We start from the raw sequence: 24,017 nt of genomic DNA, 5'->3' as shown, positions 1-24,017 counted from the left end.
TCAGTCCCTCCCAGTAGGAGTCCAGTATGGCCCCAGTCACTTCCAGTATAAACCCACTCACTCCTAGAATGTCATTTGCCCACATGATGGCCCCAGTTGCTCCTAGCATGAACCCACTATGAGTCCAGTCACCCCAGTATGATCCCAGTCACACACAGATACTCCCAGTATTATTTCAGTCACTGACAGTATGACACTCTCAGTCCTGCTATTACTCCAGCATGGGCCAGTTGCTCCCAGTGTTATCCCAATTGCCTCCTGCATTTTTCCAATTGTGCTTTTTCACCACTACTATTGTTCCAGACACTCCCAGTATGATTCCAGTCAGTCCCAGTATAATCCCAATCATGCCCAGTATATCCCAGAAACACCCAGTTGCCCTCAGCATGCTCCCAGTACCCCTCAATGTGGTCCCAGTATGATACTTGGTGCCCTAAATCTTGTTCTGCCTCGTCCTTATCCAGGTCTCAGTGTATCCTGGTGTCCCAGTCGGCCCCAGTCCATCCCAGCCTGTCACTTTCTGTACTGGTCCCTTCCTGGCAGCAGCTGGAGCCCTCCCCATGGCCTCAGGCCCGGCCAAACCCCCCCAGCCTGTCCCCACGCTGATTTTTATGGGGTCGTGTATGCCCCAGCCCCACTGTCACTGCCCTCCTCCGGCTGTTCTCAGTGTTCCCAATAAAATTTCTCAGCTTGCCCCGGTCTCAATTTTTGCGAGGGGGCACTGGGGAGGGACTCTGGGGGGCCTCTCAGGGGGACTGTGATTGGGGGGGACAGAACCAACCACAGGATGGATCAGGAATGAAGAACCCCCCTGTGTCCCCCGCCTATGTCACTCCACTCTGGGATGGCAACTGGGAAGCACCTGAACTGCAGCACAGAATGCAGTGAACCTCAAAAGTTGCCAGAACTCCCCTAAACAGGTGGGATGAGGAAGGAGGGGGAGTCGGAGGTGCAATGTAGGAGGAGCCAGGGGAGGAGGAACAGGAGGAAAAGGAGGGAGGCAGGAAGAGGAGGAGCAAGAAAAGGAGGAGCGGTGGGGAAGTGCGGGTGTCACCGCCTGCTCTGTGCACTGCGTATCTGGGAGCATTGTCCCCCCGCTTCACCCATGTGAGCAGAGAGGGGGAGGTCACCCCAAATATCTTGGGTGGTCCCCGAGAACCATTTTTCCTTGGGGGGGTGTAGCTCTGTCTTAGATTGAAAATGCAAGATATGGCTGGGGGTATGTATTCTATTGCCATCTGTTAGAGGTGGGGCAGTTTTCTTTATCTCTTCCACAACCAATCCTCCCTCCAGGAGACATTTTCTATTAATGGGCCACTGAGTGTCACTGCATGACTGATGAAATTTCATCATCCCATTGTGAGATGCTCTGCACAGAGGGAAGAGCCAAGCATTCCTACCTGGATATAATCTGCAACTTGGAACACCAGCGACAGCCTTTTCCATTGGATTCCCAAAGGAGCCACTTTCTTTTCCACTGGATTCCCAGAGGAAGACCAGACCCATCTACACCACCACTGGACCTTCAGAGGAAAACTCCACCCTTCTACAAGATCTCTGCTTCAACAGAACCACACCTGTCACTTCAGGAGCACTGCAGCCACCATTTAATAGACTGGTACCACCACCCTGACCCACAGGGTGTCAGGTCATATTCTGACTCTGTCAGTGGGGTTTTGCATTACTGCAATTTTATTTTATATTTTATTTTATTTTATCTTATTTTATTTTTATTTTTCCCTTATAAAGAACTGTTATTTCTACTCCCATATCTTTGCCTGAGAGGCCCTTAATTTCAAAATTTGAATAATTCAGAGGGAGGGGGTTTAAGGTCTCTATTTCAAGGGAGGCTCCTGCCTTCCTTAGCAGACATCTGTCTTTTCAAACCAAGACAGATTTTGGTGCCCAACATCTGACTCAAGGGCATTGAGAGAAAAATGGAATAACAGTTCCTAAATAACCAAATTTTTGTGTGCTTGACATGGAAACCTCTTTAGGTGTCACCATGTGGTCTAGCTTACCCTGATTTGGGTGGCATGTCATCATGGCTACATTTTTCCTATTTGCAGGCCCTTATCTAAACATAGGTCTTATAACTAAGGCTACTGTGGCTGTTATCCACTTTGTTTTATGGGTTAAGAAGATGAATTAATGGATTTTTAACTTCCTCTGAAAGTTAAGGTTGGTTTCTCATAGATTCAGAGCTATCACACACTAACTGTATGTTTTTGCGGTTACTTTAATAATGCTACCTACTGTGAGGAAATGACACTGGGGGAAATTTTCTCCCAACCCTTCAATCATCTCTTTGGGTCTACCCCACCAGTTTTTGAAGGATTCAAATCCTCTCTAAATGCTAATGATATCCTACAGTGGCTGGTGTTGCTGATATGCCTGTTAAGCCTGTTCTATTTAGCATTCAGATAAAAAGAAGATTTACCTGGATAACCACCCTGATATCTACCCCAGAGAACAAGGATGCTGCCCCAGAACCTGACATGCCCCCAGAAACTAGGGATGCTGCCACACAGCCTGACCTTGTCCCAGAGATGAGTGAGGCTGCCATAAAGCCTGACACTGCCCCACAGCCCACCTCAGAAATAAATCACCTGGATTGGGTGGGGGTTCTGATAAAGGAAATAGGCCAGATGCTAAAGGAGCACATGTCCCCAGCTGGTGAGAAGCCCTCCCCCTGCCTTGAAGAGGGAGAGTCTAATAGTGCAGCAGTGGAACCCACAGATGTTACAACTGTCCAGGTTCCAGCTGAACTGCAAGGGCAGCCACAGACAGCAGCAGTTGCCCCTGTAGAAACCCCTGTAGAAAGGAGATCTAAGATGAAATCAGAGCACCCAGATAAAAATAAGAAAGGAGGGTCCTCACAGCTTACAGAAGAGCCAGAGTTTGCAATTATCACCAAGTCCCTGACGTACAAAAATCTCCCTAATCTGCCCAAAGACATTGTACGATGGAGATGTGAAGCTTATACAACTTGATTACTTTGGGTCTGGGACCTTATGGGTACAGATGAGCAAGTGGATAGTGGAGAGGCAAGAAATTTGGGATCCTTGACCCAGGACTCAGGTATGAATCAGATTTTTGTAAGGGAGCCAGGGTCCCTTTCCCTCTAGGAGTGGCTTTTAATGAGTGCCAGAGAGAGGTTTGTCCCCAGGGAGAGCATGCAGGAGCACCACCATAGAATGTGCTGGAAGACCCTTGAGGAAGGCATCCAACAGCTGAGAGATGTGGCAGTATTGGAGGTACTCTTTGGGAGGGATGGACAGCATGATAATGACCCCAACAAGGTCAGGTGCACAGCGCAAATGTTGTGGAGTCTGGTAAATCTGGGGCCATCTCAATACACCACCTTCATTGCAACGATTAATGCTGACACCAACCGAGAGACAGTGGGCTCTGTTGCCAACAAGCTTAGAAATTATGAAAGTATGATCAGTGGCCAATGCAGGCTCATGTCTCTGCCATGGTCAAGGAACTCAAAGCAGAGATGAGGGAGGAGGTGAGGCAGGAGGTGAGGAGGAGCAGTTGCCATAAGGCACCGGTGCAAGTGACAGGCTCCAAAGTCAGAGCCAAATGTCACCCAGCTAAAGAGAGAGGGTAAATGTCACAAGCTGACCTGTGGTTCTTCTTTTGCGACCTTGGGGAAGACATGGGAAGGTGGGATAGGAAACCTACTTTATGGAAATAAACCATGCAGGACTCAATTTTTTTCATGGTGGAAAAGCCCCCTCTTTATTCAGGTAACTTGCTTTTAGACAGTTTTACAGATCTTGTATGTGACTCCAATTGGTTAGTACCTTTCTTGCCAATTATTTTATTGGTAAGTAACAAGTTGTTGCCCTGTATTGATTGGTCACTCAAACCTCTGGTGTGTACATGCCGGAAAAGTTGTTTGTGAGCGATAGTTTTCATTTTTCTATCTAACGTTGTAAAAAAAGTTTACACAGGTGCTAATTGCTTTTCCCCCAGGAAGAGATTGTTATGTTAACAAACTGCTCACACCAGGATTGCTTTCACATGGGAACTTGTAAAGTGCTAGTTTGACAAGGCCAGACACTGATTTTAGGAGAGCAGGCTTGATTTTATGAGGCTTTTCTTTAAAATTTCTCTGCCTCACTGCAACATTCAGTGATAGGGGCACCTGTCACGCTTTGGGGTAGGGACCTGTTGTGCCAGTGGGGGACTCTGCTAGAAATCCTTAAGCCACCACAGGATTTCTAGTCGAGGCCACTGAGCAGTGCACCACCCTGCAGCTCTCATGGAAAACTGGTCACCCTGTCTGGGTGGATCAGTGCCCCTTTCCAGTGAAAAAGTTAAATGCGCTGCAGTCCCTCTTTCAGGAGCAGCTGTCAATGGGCCACATTATACCACCTGCCAGCCCTTGTAACACATCTCTTTTTGTAATCAAGAAGCCAGGCAAAGACAGGTGGCGACTCCTGCAGGACCTCCGTAAAATCAATCAGGTCCTGGAAGATATGGGTCCCTTGCAACCTGCCCTACCTTCTCCCTCCATGCTACCGAGGGATTGGCAGATGGTCATCATTGACCTCAAGGACTGTTTTTTTCAACATTCTCCTGCACCTCGAAGATGCCCTCTGATTTGCCTTTTCTGTCCTGCCTCTGAATAAACAGAGCACTTCTACAGAGATACCATTGGACAGCTTTGCCCCAGGGCATGAGGAACAGACAAACAATTGGCCAATGGTTCATGGCTTGTATGCTATCTCCCATTAGACAAAATTCCCAAAAGTGATAATTCTTCCTTATATGGATGACATTCTGATTTGTGGAAAGACTTCCACCATTCTAAACCTTGCTTTAGCCAGTGTTTCCAAAGCAGTTCAAGACATGGGGTTTGAGGTAGCTCCAGACAAGATACAAGTATACCTCACTATGGAAATACCTTGGCCTCAGGATCATGGTGAGGACCATCGTACCCAAACCAATTGACATCAAGAATGATCCCAGAACCCCGCAAGAACTCCCATCAACTTTGCAAGGGCATCAACTGGGTTTGTTCTCTGCTGGGAATTACAACAAAAGACCACACACTGCTATTCCAGCTTCTAAAAGGCAGTGAGAACCTGGACTCTCTGCGATCACTTACACCAAAGACCAAGGAAGCAGTAAATAAAGTGGCCGATGCTTTAAGACCTAAATAACCCCACTGGTATAGTCCAGACCAACCTTTCTCCCTAGTGATCCTCGGTCCTAGTGCTAAATTTTATGCCCTGCTTATTCAGTGGAATAAAAAGTCACTTGATCCCTGTGACGGTGTGCACAGGGGTCTTAGGATGAGGGAAGAGATGAGGATCTGACTCATGTTTCAGAAGGCTTGATTTATTATTTTATGATATATATTATATCAAAACTATACTAAAAGAATAGAAGAAAGGATTTCATAAGAAGGCTAGCTAAGAATAGGAAAAGAAAGAATGATAACAAAAGCTTGTGTCTCGGACAGAGAATCCAAGCCAGCTGACTGTGATTGGCCATTAATTAGAAACAACCACGTGAGACCAATCACAGATGCACCTGTTGCATTCCACAGCAGCAGATAATCATTGTTTATGTTTTGTTCGTGAGGCCTCTCAGCTTTTCAGGAGAAAAAATCCTAAGGAAAGGATTTTTCATAAAATGTATCTGTGACATCTCACTCTTTTTATTATAATTAAATTAAAAAAAAACATGTTTGTAATTTCTTCTGCTGGGCCCATGCAGAGGAAAGAACAGACATTTGACAGCTTATCTGTTGCCAATCAAAACCTCAATCAAGTGCTGATGTGGAATGATTAGGGAAATTCTTCCACCTGTAGAACATAAAATTCTATCATATCACTAAAACAATCCTACAATATAAGAAAATGCTGAAAACAATGCAAAGAAAATTCATTGCTTCAAGTCCAAACATCTGAGTTTCAGGATAAAGTCCATGGACTGAAGATGATCCTCTTTGACATCTTTGAAAGTTCCTCTTGATCCTGAAACAGGCTTGCAGAATCCTGAAACAAAGAACTGCTAAAGAAAATCATCAATAATTATCTAAAATCCATTGACATTTATAAAATTTTGAAAAAGTCTCTGGAATGTCTTGGCCACAGCCCTTTATTGAACCACTTGGGTCAAGGTTAATTTTTGGCTCTTCATTGCTTTTGAGCTGCTACTAGCTCTTTCAACTCTTTGCTTTTTTATTCTTTTTTTTTTTTTTTTTTTTTTCAGAAAGAGCAGCAGCAGAGGAGCCTGTGAGGCCCTGCGGGGGCCTTGGCCCTTGTGGAAGGATCAGGGATCCCAGACCTGGCCCACGGGACCATGGCCCAGGTCCTGACGGGGGAAGCAAAGCTCCCAAACCCATCAGCTGGCCAGGAGGAGGCCCTGGCCCAGGGAACCGAGCCAAACAGCCCAGACCCAGCCTGCGAGGTGGGCTCTGTGTTCTCACAGCCCGGCACCCTGCTGCCAAGGCCTGGGCAGCACCAGTGACGCTTCCTTCCTTTAGCAACACCGGAGCACACCAGCAGTTGGGAAACAGAAGCTGTCCTGAGTATCTTCATCTTGGGTCCGGGGATGTTTTTTCCCCACAGCGAGCAAGCGATGGTCGCTTTCCGCTGTTTCCCTTGCCTCTGCAATGCATAAGCAAAAGGTGTTCCTTCTTTCTGCCTCCCGGTACCACGCCCACCCCCTCTGGGCTGGGGACCAGAGGCAGAACTCCCGGGAGCCACATCCCCCTCGCCGCTGGGGCGCATGGAGGGAGTCAGGCATTCCAACCCCCAACGGGAAATCCCTGGCCAAACACGAACTGGCCCATAAAAAACGCTGAGTTTGAAAGCAGGCAGCCGGGATGCACCCGCCATCAGCTGCCGAGCCGCGCCTTCCCCACGGAGGGACAGGCTGTCCCCTTCCCCTGTCCCAGCTCCCTCTGCAGGGGCAGCCCCGGGACAGCCCAAAAAGGCTCGGGGGGGAAGCCACGCTGGCTGCAGGTGCCGCGGCATCTGCCACTGGGGGCAGGGGGACCATGGACAGCTCCAAAGATGGTTCCACAGGCTCGGCACCATCCTCAGCATCATCTTGAACTGGGACCGGGCCAGTGGAAGGCGGCAGAACTGCTGGGGGCCAGTCCGGGCAGTGTTGCTTGCTGGTCGCTGTTCTCAGCTTCAACTTCCTCCACCAGCGTGGCAGGCGAAGGGGGAGCTGCCACCGTTGGAGCCCTCATGGGCTCTGCTGGAGGGGGGACTGCGGGAGGGGCTGTGGGCACCAGCAGCAGCCGCGGCGCTGGCTGGAGAGGGATCCGCAGCTCCGGCTGGGGCGGCACAGCCAACTTAGATCTGGACAAAGTTTGGGATTGACAAATCTTGAACTGGGGGAAAAACATGTTTAGCCCCTTGTTTATCAAGTCCATCTCCAGAAGTCACCGCCTCATTCACTGTTGGTGGGCCCAGACCCTGCTCATCTCCAGCCTCCCCCACCCCTCCAGGCTGCTGGGATCCCCCAGCTCCGGGCCCACCGGAGCTCTCCCACTCCCAGTGAGCCCCAAAACTGATGTCACCCCCCTGCCCCTCCTGGTAGCAGGCAATCACCATGTGGGTCCTCCAAGACCCCTCCAAGGGGCATTTGCGGCTCAGCTGATGGGTTCTGTGAGATCCAAACATCCCCTCCCTTGCAAAGAGCCCTCCTGGACACTCCCTGAGGAATGTGGGACGAGCTCCCCCTCCCTGCTCACCTGCAGGATGTGGAGGGTGGATTGATGCTGCTGGAACCAGGGAGAGCTGCGGACTCAGTCAGTGAGTGAGGGAACCGCATGGTTCTCCTGCTGCTCTTCCTCTTCCTGGTACTGTTCCTGTTCTTCCTTTCCCTCCTCCTTTCCTCCTCCTCATCCTCTCTCCCTCTTCTTCCTCTTGCTCCCCCTCCCTGCCCAGCCTAGACCCCCCTTTCCCTCCACCTCTCTCCCACAGCCACAGCACCACCAGCTTTTGGGTGGAGGGAACCCCCCATGAGCCCCCCAGGGATGGGCAGGGGGCTTGGGGACCCACCCAGTGTGGATCCATTCCCCTCCAGAGACTCAGGGAATCACTCCAGGGATTGAGTGATGGAGACACAAAGGGATCCCCATGGAACATCCCTTTTTCTGTGCCATCCTCACCTTTCCCTCCCATCTCACATCATTCCCCCAACCCAAAGACCCCTCCCAACTCAATTTGGGGGTCCCATCCCTCTCCCGCTCTCTCTGAATCTCCTTTTCCAGGCTCTTCAACCTTTTCCCCATCATCCCGTCAGCCCCAACCCTAGCCTCTGTGCTTGGTTTTGGGGGTTGCAGGCCCCTCCTGCTCAGTCTGGGGGGTCACATTCCCCCTTTCCCTCAATTATGGCAGCTCATGGATGCTTTTTCCTGGGCACAATCCCTGAGTTTTGGAACTTTTGGTGTGTAGCTTAGAAGTATGACAGCTCTCTCTGGCTTTCCCCTCCCTGTTGTGGCCCCTCAGCTGCCCCTGACACCCTGGGGGTGCTGGGATTTCCCTCCTGGGGACAAGGACGTTCATCCCCTTCCAGGAGCCCAATGCCTGGCTGGGGCTCCAGGTCAGGGGATCCTTGAGCAGCTGCCCCAGAACCTCCCCCTGGGTCTCCCAGCAGAACCAGAGCCACTTGGGGTCCTCAAAGGCCTCAGTAAGCCCCAGGTCCCTCCCAGGAACCCTCAACTCCCTCCAACCCAGCATCCCCCACATCCTCTGCAAGTTCCCCCATGGCACCAGCCATGGCCATGTCCCCACATGTCGCTGGCCATGTCCCACCATGTCCTCACCCATGGCTGTCTCCCCACCATGTTTCCATCCCTGTCATTGTTCCCCACATCTCCATCCATGCCCGTGTCCCCATTCCCATCCATGACCATATGTCCCCATGTTGCTCTCCATGTCTGTATCCTACCATGACCACATGCATATCTTAGTTCAATGTCTTTATTTTTACTCCAATATCAGATCTTTTAAAAGGATGAAGAGAAATGAAAAGAAAATCAAGGCCAAAAGAAAAGGACTTCCATGTCTATGCTGGCAGAGGACCTGTGTGCTTGGTGAGAGGGAAGAACTTTTTTTGGTGGAGTTTCTACCCCACTGTCTCAAAAATCTTGGTCTTTTCTCCACTTTTTCACCATTTGTCTGCCAAAGGCACCTTTGGGCAATAGGAAATCAAAATCGTGGCATCCCTGAAACTGGGAAAGACCTCCAAGACCATTCAGTATTCCTTGATGCCACCAGAAGATAGGATTGAATGCAAAAGATTTTATGGGGGTGAAAGTCAACAAATCCACTCTCCCCAAGGAATTCCCATTGTTGGTCTGTGTCTCAATGGATGTTCCTGCCCCCGTATACATCCATGTGCCCACGGGAAGCCAGGAAGATGTGGAGCCACCCAGCTAGGTGTCTTCTCAACACAGATCACCAGGACCATGGATCATCAGGGCTCTGCCCAATGAGGGTCACTGGGGACCACCCAATGTGGATCCTTCCTTGGGGGATGGAGTTGGAGGAGTGCATGAAGCTCTTCCTGAACTTGGGGTATTCACAGGGCTTCCCTCAGTGGCGCCTCCGTTGGTGTTTGGTCAAGACTGAGCTCGTGGAGAAGCTCTTCCCACACTCAGGACATTTGTAGGGCCTCTCCCCCGTGTGGATGCGCCGGTGAATGGTGAGTTTGGAGTTTTGCTTGAAGCCCTTCCCACAGTCAGGGCAGCGGAAGGGCCTCTCGTCTGTGTGACTCCGCTCATGTACAAGGAGATCGGAGCTCCTGTGAAACCTCTTCCCACATTGGGGACACTTGTAGGGCTTCTCCCCAGAGTGAATGCTCTGCTGGTGTTTTCTGAGGTCAGTGTGCCACCCATAGCTCTTCCCACATTCCAAGCAGGTGTACGGCCGTTCCCCCGTGTGGATCACCTGGTGCCGAATCAGGGCCGAGCTTCCTCTGAAGCTCCTCCCACATTCCCCACACTTGTAGGGCTTTTCCCCAGTGTGGATCTTCTGGTGTTCCGTCAGCTGGCATTTCATGCTGAAGCTCTTCCCACACTCCCCACACTCATAGGGCTTTTCCCCAGTGTGGATCCTCTTGTGTTTCTTCAGGCCAGAGCTCTGGCTGAAGCTCTTCCCACATTCGCCACACTCATAGGGCTTTCCTCCTGTGTGGATCCTCTGGTGTTGCATCAGGTGGCCCTTCTGGCTGAAGCTCATCCCACATTCCCCACACTCATAGGGCTTTTCCCCAGTGTGGATCATCTGGTGTTGCTTCAGTTGGCCCCTCTGCCTGAAGCTCTTCCCACATTCCCCACACTCAAAGGGCTTTTCCCCAGTGTGGATCCTCTGGTGTTGGATCAGGACGGAGCTCTGGCTGAACCTCTTCCCACACTCCTCACACTCATAGGGTCTCTTCCCAGTGTGGATCACCAGGTGCTGCCTCAGGCTGGAGCTCCAGCTGAAACGCTTCCCACATTCCTCACACTCGTAGGGCTGTTCCCCAGTGTGGATCACCTGGTGCTCAGTCAGGTCTAAGCTCCGACTAAAACCCTTCCCGCATTCCAAGCACTTGTGTGGCTTCTCTCTGCCATGGGGCTTCTCCACCAGCTCTGAGCTCTGGCTGCATCTCCGGCCGCCTTCCTTGCTCAGGGGGGCTCTTTCCTCCCCGCAGCTCCCTGGGCTGGGTTTGCTGCCCCTCCTTGTGCGGAATCTCCAGGGCTTTTCCTCATCCTCCATCCACACACGCCCTAGGAATGAAAAATCCTGGTATGGGTAAAAAACAAAATGAGAGCATCTTGGACTGCGAGTTCCTCCTTGCCCAAGTTTATTTCAGGAAGTCATTGGGCATGTTGTGTCTGTAAGAACCTCCAAAACACCAAGATTCAGCACAAAAATTCTCCCAACACCAAGACACAGATCAAAAACTCCCAAAACATCATGATTCACCAAAACTCCCCTCCAAAATATAAAGATTCACACACCAAAATACCCAAGGCAACAACATTTAGCTCAATAAAGCTCAGAAACACCAAGATACAGCACTGTGAAAATCATGGATTCCCCTTCCCTCGTCACCTGCTGCATGGTAGGAGAGAGTGCTACCGGGGCTGGGCGGGAAACTTCAGATACAGGGAGAAGTGGAACCTTGGTGCCTCCTGTTTCTGCTCCTCCTACGCATCCAGTCTCCTTGCTGTTGCTCAAACTCCTCTTCCTCCTGCTATTCCTCCTTCTCCTGCACAATCCAACCTTCTCCTCCCACGTGCATCGTTTGACCAGTTTGTTCCTCAACCCTGCTTCTCCTTCCCTTCTCCTCCTGCCCCAGGCCCAGCACCCACTGCCGGCTCCCTCTTCCCCCCAAACCCACAGCATCCCACGGCAGGGGCAGGGATGGAGCTGGGGCAGGTCGGGCTGGGGCAGCGCTGGGCTCTCGGCCGCTCCCGCCCGCACTCGGTCCCCACTGCAGCCGCTCCCGCCGGGACAGCGCGGGGGGGCCCGGCCTTGGCGCTGCCCCACTCCCACCTCCCCAAATTCCCCTCGAGGGGGGCGCTGGGGCCGAGCGGGAGCGCAGACGGGGAACGCTGGGAGCTGCGGGTCCGCCCGGCAACTACTGAGTCATCAATGCCGTGTGCGCTGATTGGCTGAGCACTGCCTGAGGGTGGGGCTGCAGCAAGGGGGGACACCCTGCTCCAGGGGGGATGTCCCACAAACGGGGGACCCCCATGAAAGGAAGAAGAGGAAAGTGTCTTTACAAACGGATGCTGTGAATCTGCTCAGAGATAGAGCCAGGGACTTGTACATAAGGAAGTGACAGGAGAAGCCAGCAGTTTCAGAAAATGTTATTAAATAATGACAGGCTGCTGCTTAGCCAAGGTCCTGCTAAATTAATGAACTTCAAGAAGAACAAAGACTTCACAGAGCCATAAATATTGTTTGCTATACAAAAGTGGGGAGCATGTAAAGGGAGGGTACATAGTAGGTGGATTGGAGAGTCTGTACCTCTCAAGTACTTCAGCCAATAGGGGAAGGGAAAGGGTGATGTGCCCAGGGGAATTAGGATGAAAAGGAGGCTGGGTCAACAATTGGAGAAACTCCGTGGGAAATGTCTTATGGCTCTCCCTATTTTGAGGAATGAAATTGCTTCTACACGACTCCTCTGTCTGCTTTGTGGACAGAAACCTCTGGTGATGTCCATTTTTCCACACACCTTGGGACTCATCCGGAATTCCTTCCACCATCTGGGGCAGCGGGCAGTGAGTGCAGCTGAAGGTGCCTCCCCAGTTTGGGTGATCTTGGGTGACTCCCTTGGGGGGCGGCAGCACCGGGGATTGATTGGGTACCCGAGAGTGACCATGAGACAGACGAGTGACACATCAGGGGGGGCTCTGAAGAGTCAGCAGGGAGAGAGCACTGAAAATCTCATCAGGGAGTGCGCTGGGATCTTTGGGGAGTGAACATGGCAGGGCACCCATGGAGGGTAGAAAAGAGAAAGCCGGGAAGTGGTTCCCACCAAAATATCTCTGGAAGGTCTCTTGGGAGAATGTTGAGGGAGTTTGCACATTCTCCCACAAGTAATTAAGGACTTGGACACCCAGGGGGGCAATAAGGGAAAGTCAGAAGTGATATGGACAACAGGGGATGGATGGTGTTGGTGTGCTGCAAAGGGATTCGCTGAAGGACAGTGTGCAGGAATATGGTTAAGGCAAGAAGCAGCAGGAGGAATTTATGTGGTAAGAAAAAGAAAAGAGGAGGAAGAGAAAAATACTGAGGATTGGGATGTTTTTCAGCAGGGTCTTATCCTCAACCTTTGCCAGCTGATCATTTGTATCCCCGGTTTCCAGGACAGGAAATCAAGGAGGTCAGGGTTTCAGGGGGTTTCTCTGTGAGGGGCAGCGGCAGCACCGGGCGCAGAGCTGCGGCACCGGGAGCACGGGCTGGGGGCCTGTGGGGAGCTGCGGGGCCGGGCCGGGGCTGTGGGGCAGCCGGGGCTCAGCGCCGGGCGCTGCCTGACCCCACCAGCCCCGGGCAGGGCCGGCAGCGGCCCCCGGCCCCCAGGAGGCTGCGGGACGCCCCGGCCGCTGCCCGGCCCCGTGGAGCTGCCGGCCCTGCCCGCCGGGGGCGCCTTCGGACACTGCGGCAGGACAGGGAGCGGCTCTGGGCTACGGGCTGGGGAGGGCACCCTGAGCACAGGGAGGAGGAGCAAGGAACGCCTGGGAAAGGCGGATTGTACATGGAAGGATCAGGATTTTCTTTTAAGGATTTGGCTTGGGTCATTGGAGAAATGAATTTGCAGAAAACAGCACAGCTGTCAGAAGGTTAGAGTTAGGGTTGAGCTGCTGATGAGAGCTGATTGCTGGGTGCTTGGGACCTCTGGTTTTTTTGGGAGTTTTCCCAGGGGCAGGGCGGGGAGGGGGGGGGGAGGAGGAAGGGGGCGGAGAATGCCGGAGGATTCGTGCTGAGGGTAGGGGCTGGGCGCAGTTGCTGGCCCTCTCTCAGTTTTTTGTCCCTCTCCCACGTTTTTGGAAGAGGACAATTGGAGCTGCTGCCCTTAGGCTGCTCTTTCTCCACTGCTGCTGACCGCGCCCGTGTGAAAAATGCGTATGATTGGCTTTTCGCAAATATTAAAATGAGTATTATATGTTATGTTAGGAAGTTATGTTGTATTAATTTTTTAAGGTAGTGTGTTAAATGTAGTTTTAGGTTATAACATAATGTCAAAATAGAAACTATGTATGTGGAATATTTTTTAAAGAAAGGAAGGAGATACTCGCATAAGATAGCAGCCACAGGACACCTAAATCTTTCAGAGAAAAAGGATTTATTGCTCCATTATCAGAAGAAACTAACTTTTTCCTGCCTTGCTCATCCCTGAAGATGCCATCAGGACTAAGAGGAAGAAGTTGACACTGACCAGACAGAATCCTTTATTTGAATGGAATTTATGTATCATGTTTGAGATGCATGAATATGCAATGGGCTATGGTTTTTCAGGGTTAATCCTCTGTTAACGTGTGTCCATTTTTGGGCTTATTTTGCCCAGAAAGAGGTACCTGGACTGTCCGTAACTGTTTTCATTGTCTTGTATTGTCCTAAATCCTAATAGCCTAAATTTTTATTAGTCTAATTGTATTACTATTTTTATAACTATTTTATTACTATTAAACTTATAAAGTTTTAAAAACCAGTGATAGGCGTTTTTCACAATTTGGTAGCAGAGGATGGTTACTAACACCTCGCTGCCGGTGCTTTAGGAGAGTCAGAGCGGGGAAGGCGCGCCCGGCCCCATTGGCAGCCTCGCTCTGTCTCCCCTGGGGTGACCGACAGACGCAGGTTATGGTGGACAAAAGGAGACAACAAAACCAAGAGAAGGGAAAAGGCTCCCTACAACCGCGGTAATTGGCCCCCTAAGAGTAGTAATGTGCACAAAGAACCCGGGAAGGAAAAGGGATTGGTAAGTATTTCTCAGGGGGGCAGGTACAGGGGGATGAATGTGTGTGAATGAGAGGAGGGCTGGTTGTCCCAGACCTGCCAAGTGAGTGCTGGAGTCTCCCACGCTGCGTTTCCGACTTCCCGCGGTAAGTGGCCAGGAGAGAGACGAAGTGAATGTTAACAGGAGTGAGACAATCCCCCGGGGTAACTGGGACTGGGTCCCAGAGAGGGGCTGGACTCCACGGAGGAAGGGAGCAGAGGAGTTTCCGAGCCCAATCCACTGGGAAATGGGACAAAAGGGGCCCCTAAAAACCTGCTGGGTTGAGGGACAAGAGTGCCCAAGAGCATCCAGAATTAAAACCTGCTGGGATGAGGGATTAATATTCCAAGAGCATTCAGAGTTAAGCAAAATTCAGCTGGATTGAGGATATGCTCAAGAGCATCTGGGGTTGGACAGCACAGCTGGGTTGAGGGATATCCAAGAGCACCAGAACTGGCCAGAAACACCTAAACTTGTAATAGGTGACGTGAAAGTAAAAGGTACCTTATTGTTGTCTTGTTGTGTGTGAGAGTGAGTCACACACAAAATCAGCCTCAGCTTCCTGGGCGGGTGGGAAGGGGGGGCTGTGGAAAGAGGAGTGTGTGACCCACAAATGAGCCATTGTTCTCCTGGGCGTGTGGGGGCTGTGGCATAAGGTACAGGTGACCTGCAAAGGGGCCATTGTCCCCAGGGCGTGTGAGGGGGCCTTGGCTAAAGAGTGTGAGTGACACACAAATCAGCCTCACAGGTGAACAGCACCAGAGGCAGCAGAGTCAGGGCCCTCCCAGGAGGCCCGGAGATACTGAGACCCAGAGGCCACCCCAAGGTGAGGGGGGGCCACAGGGACCCGCGATTCTCTGTCAACAGGGATCCACTCTGTGTCCTGAGGGTGGGAAAGAATGTGTGGAAGTGAGTGAGAAATAAAAGTGAGTGAATGTAGACGAATTAAAGTATAGGTAATGTATATTCTGTATTTTAAGCTTCACTATATCTCTTTGGAGGGAGGTGTATTGAGAGTAGTGTGAGAAAAAGGTTTTTTGTTTTTGTGTGTGTAGTTGAAAGAAAAGTGGTATTTAGGTTGTTAGTGAAAGTGAAAAACAGAGGCAGAAGATGAATAGATAAGATCTTGTTGAAAAATTAGACAGAAAACCAGTAAGTTGGATACAGGGAAAAAGAAAAAGAAAAAAAAAGAGGGAATAAAGGTGTACTAGCAGAGATACCCCAAAATAGTCCTTTGGGAGTTATGTTACCTAACAGAGATACAACTCCTTGCAAAAGGAGAAAATACAGGGTATGTAGTAGTTGATGGGAAAAACATGCAAACTATAGACAAAGGGAAATTAATCTTAAACTAGTAAGCTCAAACTTGTGAATTATATACTTTAAAAAGAGCACTAGAATATTTAACACAAAAAAAAGAACTATATATACTGATTCAAGGTATGCCGCTAGAGTAGTACATACCTTTAAAAAATTTGGAAAGAAAGAAGATTACTTAATTCAAGAAGAAAAGGATTAGTACATGAGGAACTTACTTTAGAGGTTTTAGAGGCATTACAATTACCTAAAAGAGATAGTTATAGTACATATTAAGGAACCCCAAAAGGGAAAGACTCCAGAAATAAGAGGAAATACTTTGGCAGATCACGAAGGTAAGGATGCAGCAGAAAATGGAGCTGAAAGAGTTATGTTAATATTAATATTAACTCCAAACGAGGAAAATTGGAAATTCCAAAGTTTAGGGAAGCCGAGAAAAAAGAATTGGAAGTGAACAAGATAAACCAGGGAAATGGAAACTTCTTAATGGAAGACAATTACTTAATAAAATGTGCTTACTAGGAAAATATTAGAAGACATGCATCAGAAAACCCACTGGGGTACTCAAGCTTTGTGTGATCATTTTTTAAGGAACTATGGGTGTACTGGGATTTTTGGAGTAGCAAATCAAATAACTGAAAGATGCTTAATTTGCCAAAGGATAAATAAAAAGGTGATGAGAAAAACATTAGGAGGTCGTGAGTTAGCTCATCGACCATTTCAAAGTATCCAAGCAGAAGTTTAGATTTGTTAGGCTCTGGATTTATTTGTAAAAAACACCCGTGTAATCTAGAAGAAAGACAATATGCCATATGTTAGACAGGAGATTTTAGGAGAATAAAAATCTTTAAAGCATCACAAACACCCAAGAAAAAACTAGAAAAGAAAAAGCGGAAATGAAAGGGAGGGGAACAAGAGGAAAAATCAGAAAGAGAGTGGGATCCTCTGCAGGTCTTGTCCCCTCCGTTCGCGGCCCAGGCGCCTGTCCCGGGTCCCGGCTCGCTGCCCGCCTCAGCTCCGCCTGCCCCGGTTTCCATCCCAGGTGCGGCCTCACTGCCCAGGGCAGCTCCACCTGCCCCGGCGCTGTCGCTCAATTTGTGTGCCCTGCTCCCACTGCCTGGCCCGCGGCCGCTCTGCCGGCCGTGCTGGGGAAGATGGGGGTTGCTCTGTCCTGCCGCCTGCTCCGAGGTCACCGCGCCCACCGCACCCGGGGGGGTCCCAGCCATCCCATCCCCGGCTGCCCTGCCCGTGCCACCTGCGCTGGGCACCGCCGCTGCTGCCGGGCTCTCCCACCTGCCTTTGCTCTGCCGGCAGCTGCCGGATCAGCTGCCATCAGCCATGTGGGGGCTACCCACGCTCCGCCTCGGACTCCACAGGAAGATCCCCCTCTGGCGATTCCGGCAGCAGACCCTGCCCACACTCCCACCGAGCCTCGGCGGGATATCCTCCCCTGACCCCGTCCTGCTCTGAGTTACGGCCCCTTGGTAACCACAGCTCCGGCTGTTCAGGGAAACTCTGTCTCTCTCTAGAGGAAGCACCTTATCAAAACACTAGGAGCTCAGTTAAAAGGCAGCCCTCTCTAAATTCTTTCTCAAAAAGAATTTGGGAGAAAGGCTAGAGAAGGTAAAAAAGTGAAAGAGTTAGATGAAGGGATTGCTCTATTTCCGTTCAGAGAGGTTCCCATGGGAGGGATGCGCTGCCCCGCCCCGCGGGAGCCACCAGCGCCCCTGCCGGCCGTGCCCGGAACTGCACCCAAGGGCAAAGCGCAGCAGCCCAAAGGCCGGGACTGGGTCCGGGCTCTGTTTGCTGTCAGTGCCACAGCTGTTGGTGGTTGTTTGCTTTATTGTACACACTAGTAAAGAACTGGTATTCCTATTCCCATATCTTTGCCTGAGAGCCCCTTGATTTCACTATTCTAAAAATTAAGAGGGAGGGGGTTCATATTCTCCATTCCAAGAGAGGCTTTTTCTGCCTTCCCGAGCAGACACCTCTCTTGTAAAGCAAGACAAGCACCCACAGGCACTGAGGGGGCTGCAGGAGGGGCACAAGAAGGCCCTGCAGCACTTGGGCACAAAGGCACCACAGGTGAGTGCAAGGAGGGAGCAGCAAAAGGCCAAGCTGAAGGCAAAGGCCAGGGCACAGCTCCTACAGCCCCCGAGGGATCAACCCCAGGGCCCAAGGGGGCCCCAGCACCCAGGGCACGGCTCGGCCACAAGCACCTGGCAGAGGCATTGCCCTCCTCGGCAGGGGAGAGCCCACCCAAACAGCCCCTGGCAAGGAACCAGGGCTCCAGCTGCAGGGCACAAGGACACTGCAAGCACAGACAGCAGCACCCTCAGGACCAGCAAGTCCACCCCTTGATGGACATGGATTGGCAGGGCTGTCACAGCTCCCATCACACCAGGGACCCTCCACACTGGAGCCCTTGTGAACATTCAGGGTGGGTCTGCATTGAGAGGAGGCATTTCCTGATGGCAATGGGGCCTCTCAATCCACTCTGAATCTTAGACCTAAAGGGGAAAACAGTAAAGGAATATTTTAATTTTTAAGGGAATGAGTGGGAAAGATGAGCAGGTATGATTTGTTCAACCACTATTAGAAGCTGGGGGGGATAGGTTTGAAATAAATCAATTTCTTTTTCTTCCTCCTGTGATTGTAATTAAGTAGGAAGGAATTTGAGAGCTGGATTTTAATACTGTAAAAGGGGATACAGAGGCTAGTTCTGTTCTACCTTTGTGCCAAAATCTGACAAGGCCTATGCTGAATTGAACCCAGAAGTGTGGGCAGCCCCAGAAAAATACAGACAATTTGATATGGAGCCTCCCCAAATGACTTTGAAGCAACCAGGACAAAAAGTGTCTAAAATCAATACCCTGTTCCAAGAGAGGGAAGGAAGGGCTCATAGACTGGTACTGAGTCCCTGTTAAAGGCAGGGCTTTTGGAGCCAGGGATCTCTCCCTACAACACTCCTATCCTGCCAGTCAACAAACTGGATGGATGGACACAAGGAGGAATCACAGAATTTTCAAGTGTTAAAATGAAGATTAACTGAGGATGCTGCCCTGGGCCTTCCAGACAGGGAAAAAGAACTTGCATTATAGGTGGATGTTAAACAGAGTATTGCCAAAGGAATTCTTGTGTTAAAATGTTTAACCCAGTGGCCAGAGTGGCCTCAATGTCTGCAGAATTGTGCAGCCACAGCTTCCACAGGAACTGAGAGCTGAAAACTGATGGCAACAGGAACTCTTATTGTTCAAGTCTGGCATCAAGGTAAAGCTTTGACAACCAGAAGAGCCTCTAAATGGATGAGCAGGGCTCGGTTATTACAGTATGAAACTTGTTCAATAGCACAGGAGGATTTAGAACTGAGGACAGGGCAAGGGTTTAACCCAGCCTCCTGTTTAAACAGCCTGGAGAGGGGCTGGCAAGGAACCCAGGACTGCACTCAAGGGACAGAGCTCCAGACCCAGGCTGGGACAGATTGATGATGGGACATTCCCGGGCCTGAGGGAGAAAATGTGTTTGTGGATGGCTCTGCAAGGGCAGCAGAAGGGAAAAGAGCTACAAGACAGGCTGTTATTAAGGAAGGGGAATCAGACACAGCGCAGGTCACCACCACATGCTCAGCTCAACCCGTGGAGCTGTGGGTGCTTGTGAGAGCCTGGCACTGAAATGCCCTGAGCAGGAAGGCTTCAATATCTTCTGCTGACACCATGGCACCTAACAGGGGGGCAAAAGCAATTCTCACTGCTTCAGCAACCACTGGATCACTTATTAACTCATTTTTACAACAAATAATTCAAAAGTAATGGGTTGTGGAAGCAATAGATTCAGATGGGGAACTCATTTTACAGGAAAGATCCTTCAGGGGATTATGGCAACTTCAGGAATACAATGGGACCTCCATAACTCCTGGCAGCCCCAGAGCTTGGGTTGGATAGAAATAATGAATGGGGAAATAAAGAAGAACTTTTGGAAGCTGGTGATAAAAAACAAGATGCCATGGGTACAGCTTTTGCCATTGGCTCTGGCAAGAATAAGAGCCAGTCCCAGGCCAGATATTCAATTATCTACCTTGCAATTCATGTCTGGAATTCCTTACCCTGGTAATTCTCCACCTAGAGCAGGGTGGAGATGAGGGATGTACATTTAAGGCAGTCTGTGGCCAGAATCCTGTCTCCTGTGAAATCTCTCCCACAGGAAGCTGGGCTGGCACAGAGCCTGCCCTGGCACTTTGCTGCTGCCAACACCCAGCCAGGACATCGGCTCCTGCCCAAGGAGTGCAAAGCAGCACCACTGGTGGCCAAGGGGCCCATGCCAAGTGTCCCTGAGGCCAGAAACAGCCGCCAGCACAGCTCAACACGGGGGGACCCCTCAGCCTGGCCTCAAGGGCTCTGAAGCCCCGGAGATTTGCACTTCCCGCCCGCAGCAGGAGGATGGGAGACCGCCCCTGAGCCTGCCCTGAAGGCAACGCAGCAGCAGCCAGGGCTCCACAGCGGGCCAAGCCCCTGCGCCTGCCCACAGATCCTCGCCTGGAATCCTCTGCAATCCTGGCCACCCTCCTCTGCCAGCTCCAGCCACTGGGGCCAAGCCTTGCTGCCACTGCTGCAGCTTCAGCGCTGGCTGGGCCTGCACTGCCACAGCTGCTGGGGAACACCACGGCACAATTCCACTCTGGGGCTCACTTTCACTGAAACACTGGGCTGGCTGGAATAAAAATTACACCATGAGCATCTTTTTTCAAAATAATCCTACTTTTATATTGTCAGTTAGGTTTGGGCCAGGGGTGTGAGAATCAATTTTTATTCTTAGCAGAAGTAGATAAAATCTTTTTGGAGTCTTCTTGTGCGTGTGTTTGCGTGGCTGTTGGAGATTGCAAAATTTTGGTCTGGGTTTTCTGGTGCTTACCTTCAGGCTGCATTTTGCAAAACTAGAAGAGCTTTAATGGTGACCCTTTAACTCATAAACAGTTAATAGAACACTCTTCAAATCCCCCCGCCCAAATTAAAAATACCTCAAAACCTGGGTTGGGGGGGGGGAGGGAGGGGCACATGTGACTCACCAGATGGCTTCCCTGGAAGAGAAGCTTCATTCCAGGCATCCTGGAGAGGAGCTTTAGAAATGCAAATGAACACTGCTGGGGCAAAGTGTGGACAATGCACCTGGGTCTCTTGCCCGGGGCTGCCCTTCAAGCAAGCTCTGCCTGCTTGCACTGATGGAATTTGTACAACTAAAGGCAGAGCCCAGGGGGAGGATATCTGACCCTGCAACAGAAACGGGTTAAACTGCAAAGGGAAACTGCGAAAGCAGAAGGTTGCGAAAACTTCATTAAAATAAGTGGGGGGGAATCATCCCTCTGCCCACTCCAATATGTGCCGTCACTGTCTATGTTATGTAGGGTACATTAGAGCATTGAGATGTTCTTGCTAGCACAAGTTCAGGGAAATCAGTTCGGAATCAAAGTATTTGATGATTCAATTAGAGAAAAGTGGTCAACTGATGCAGTCTTGGCTGAAGGGAGCGCCCAAAAATGGGGAAAAGATGAACGGCCAGCAGAACAAATCCTACAACACCATGGACCAGCCCCTGGGAACCCAAACCAATTCATATCAGGAGCCACAGAACCCATTTCTCATTTCAATGGCATCATTAGATTACAGGCTGTCCTTGCAATAATAACCAAGCAGACAGCTCCAGCTCCTGACCTTCCTGCTGACCAACCCACTGAAACGAGGAACACAACATTTCACCATGGGATGGGATGGGATCAGATTAGCTGTAAGCAGAAAAAGGAGGAGTTGCTGGAATGAGGGAAAGCCCTAACTTCTATAAGAATTAATAATTAAAAGGGAGGGAAATCTTAAGTATCGGGAAATCTGAACCTCTCAAGTACCTCAGACAATAGGGAAAGAGAGAAGGGAAATGCGGACGGGAAACTGGGATAAAAAGGGAGGCTGCGTCCTCCAAAACTTGGAGAGACCCCAGGGCAATGCCCCATGGCCTCTCCCCTTTATTCGAATAAAGTAAAAAGACTCTTATGTCTCCTTTTCGGACATAAGCCTCTGAGGTTTGTGGATTAATTCTCCTGACAAGTGCGTTGTGCCCGTCACCAGTGACTGAACTGTCCCCACGCTTACCCAGACCCCCGAGCCTTTCCTTACGCGCTCTGTTCCCTGCCCAGGGACAGGAGGGAAGTGACAGAGAGGTTTTGGCCTCTCTGCAGCATCCCCTGCTCCGGCCTGGGCTCCTGCCGGGGCTGCAGGCCGGTCCCGGCTCCGTCCCGCACTCACCCCAGCTCCCAGCGCCCTCAGGTCCCGGTCACGCCGAGCTCCCGGCGGTTCGGGGCAGCAGCAGCGGCTCCTTGGCCTCCTGCCCGGGCCGGGCCCAGCGCCAGGGCCGCTCCTCAGCCGCGGCTGCCGGGAAATGCCGGAGTGCGGGGAAAGGGAGGCGGGGCCGTGCCGTGTGCAGAGCCCGAGCCGTGTGCAGAGCCCGCCCCTCGCTACGATTGGCTGATTCTGCCAATCAGTCACTCCCTGAGCTCACGCGTTGATTGGTGAGACCGGGGCCAAGCACGGCCTCCGGTGCCGCCCTGAGGGCGGCCCTGGATTGGCGGAGCCGCCATTACCGGAGCGTCCGTGCGGGCTCGGGAGCGGCGGCAGCTGCTGGTGCCCGGTGAGGCGGCGGCGGAGCTCGGAGGCAGCCCCAGCGCAGCCTCCGAGCGCGGGGCAGCCACCTCTGTCCCAGCCACAGGAACCGGGCCGAGCCAGCGCTGCTCCGGCAGCGGCTCCTGCCGAGGCAGCGGCCGCAAGGAGACCGCGGGCAGCCGCTCCCGCAGCGCCCTAAGGCCAGCGGCAACACGGGCCGGACACGGCACAACGAACCCGCCTGAGCCCCCTGCCGCCCCCGAGGCCCGCAGCCAGCCCCGAGCCCCCGCACAACCCAGCGCGGCTCCCACCTGCGCTGCGGCCGCCTCCGAGCTCCGCCGCCACCTCACCTGTGGGGTCCCGGTCACTCCCAGTATGTTCCAACTCGCAGTAGGGTCCCAGAGGCTCCCAGTCATGCCCTGTATGGTTCCTTTCACTCTCAGTCCCTCTCAGTAAGAGCCCAGTGTGGCCCCAGTCACTTCCAGTATGAACCCAGTCACACCTTACACCATTGCCCCTGCTGTGGTCCCAGTTGCTCCTAGTATAAGTCCAGTCACCTCCAGTATGATCCCAGTTACTCCCAGGCACTCCCAGTACTATGCCAGTCACTCCAAGTGTGACCCCATCAGTCCCAGTATAATCCCAGTATGACCCCAGCATGGGCCAGCTGCTCCCAGTATGATCCCAGTTGGTCCCTGCATTATTCCAGTTTCTCCTCTTTACACCTACTACAGATCTGATCACTCCCAGTAAGATTCCAGTCAGTCCCAAGATGATCCAAACCAGTCCCAGTCCCTCCCAGTATATCTCAATTGTCTCCTGCATGTTCCCAGTTGCTCCCAGTTGCCCTCAGTGTGGCGCCAGCATAAGCCAGTATGATCCCTGGTGTCCCAATTCTGCTCCCAGTGAGTTCTTTTCCCAGTCTGTACCAGTCCATCCCAGTCCCCCCCCAGCAGCTGCTGCCGTTTCCCACATCCTCCTCCCTCCCCCCCTATTCCCGGGCACTGGGACCCCCCTGCACCCCCTTATCCTGCACCAACACCCCCCTGCACCCCCTTATCCTGCACCAACACCTCCCTGCACCCCCTTTCCCGGGTATCCTCCTCTCCCGGCCCTGGATCCCCCGTTTCCGTCACCCCGGGGACCCCCGGGTTCCCATTCCCGGCCAGCCCGGGGCACCTCAGCCCCAGCCTCCCTTTGCTGGGAAACCCAGCCTGGGCACGGGGCTCTGCGGCCGCTCTGGGATTTGTGATCCCCCAAAGGAAAGGGAGAGACCAGGAGAGGGAGAGAGAGAAGGAGATTGGGAATCAGCAGCAGAGGGAGAGAGAAGGAGATTGGGAATCAGGGGTCGGGTCCCAGCGCCCAGCCCTGCTCCGCCGGGGGTGGGACCCGCACCCGCAGGAAAAATTGGCCCCGCTGCTCGCGGTGCTTGCCCGGCTTTGGGCCGAGCCCAGCGGGGTCCGGGCAGAGTTTGAGCGCCGGGCCGGGAGTTCAGCACAGCCCGGCCCGGGGGTCCCGCAGGGCGCGGCCCTGGAGGGTCCCAGACGGATCCCGAGGGATCCAGAGGGGGCCAGGAGGGGATCC

General features: G+C 51.9%; 1 protein-coding gene across 6 annotated transcripts in view; it reads right to left on the bottom strand.

Annotated features, from left to right (window-relative positions):
* Positions 1-8,947: 8,947 nt before the first annotated feature.
* LOC132085581 (zinc finger protein 239-like) overlaps positions 8,948-24,017 on the bottom strand; it is a 204,979-nt gene continuing 189,909 nt past the window's right edge. The window contains exons 1-2 of one of the 6 annotated variants that reach the window (XM_059491044.1): positions 22,080-22,226; positions 8,948-10,753 (exon numbers count right to left, since the gene is read on the bottom strand). In XM_059491044.1, the coding sequence (XP_059347027.1) occupies positions 9,579-10,742 (1,164 nt within the window). In that variant the 5' untranslated portion in view covers positions 10,743-10,753; positions 22,080-22,226 and the 3' untranslated portion in view covers positions 8,948-9,578. The other 5 variants (XM_059491045.1, XM_059491047.1, XM_059491048.1 and 2 more) reach the window with 5 other exon arrangements.

This window comes from Ammospiza nelsoni, chromosome 31, assembly GCF_027579445.1.
Source record: "Ammospiza nelsoni isolate bAmmNel1 chromosome 31, bAmmNel1.pri, whole genome shotgun sequence".
Classification (NCBI taxonomy): Eukaryota; Metazoa; Chordata; class Aves; order Passeriformes; family Passerellidae; genus Ammospiza; species Ammospiza nelsoni.
Note: the sequence above shows the minus strand (reverse complement) of the source record. Positions and strands in the feature narration are given on the sequence as shown.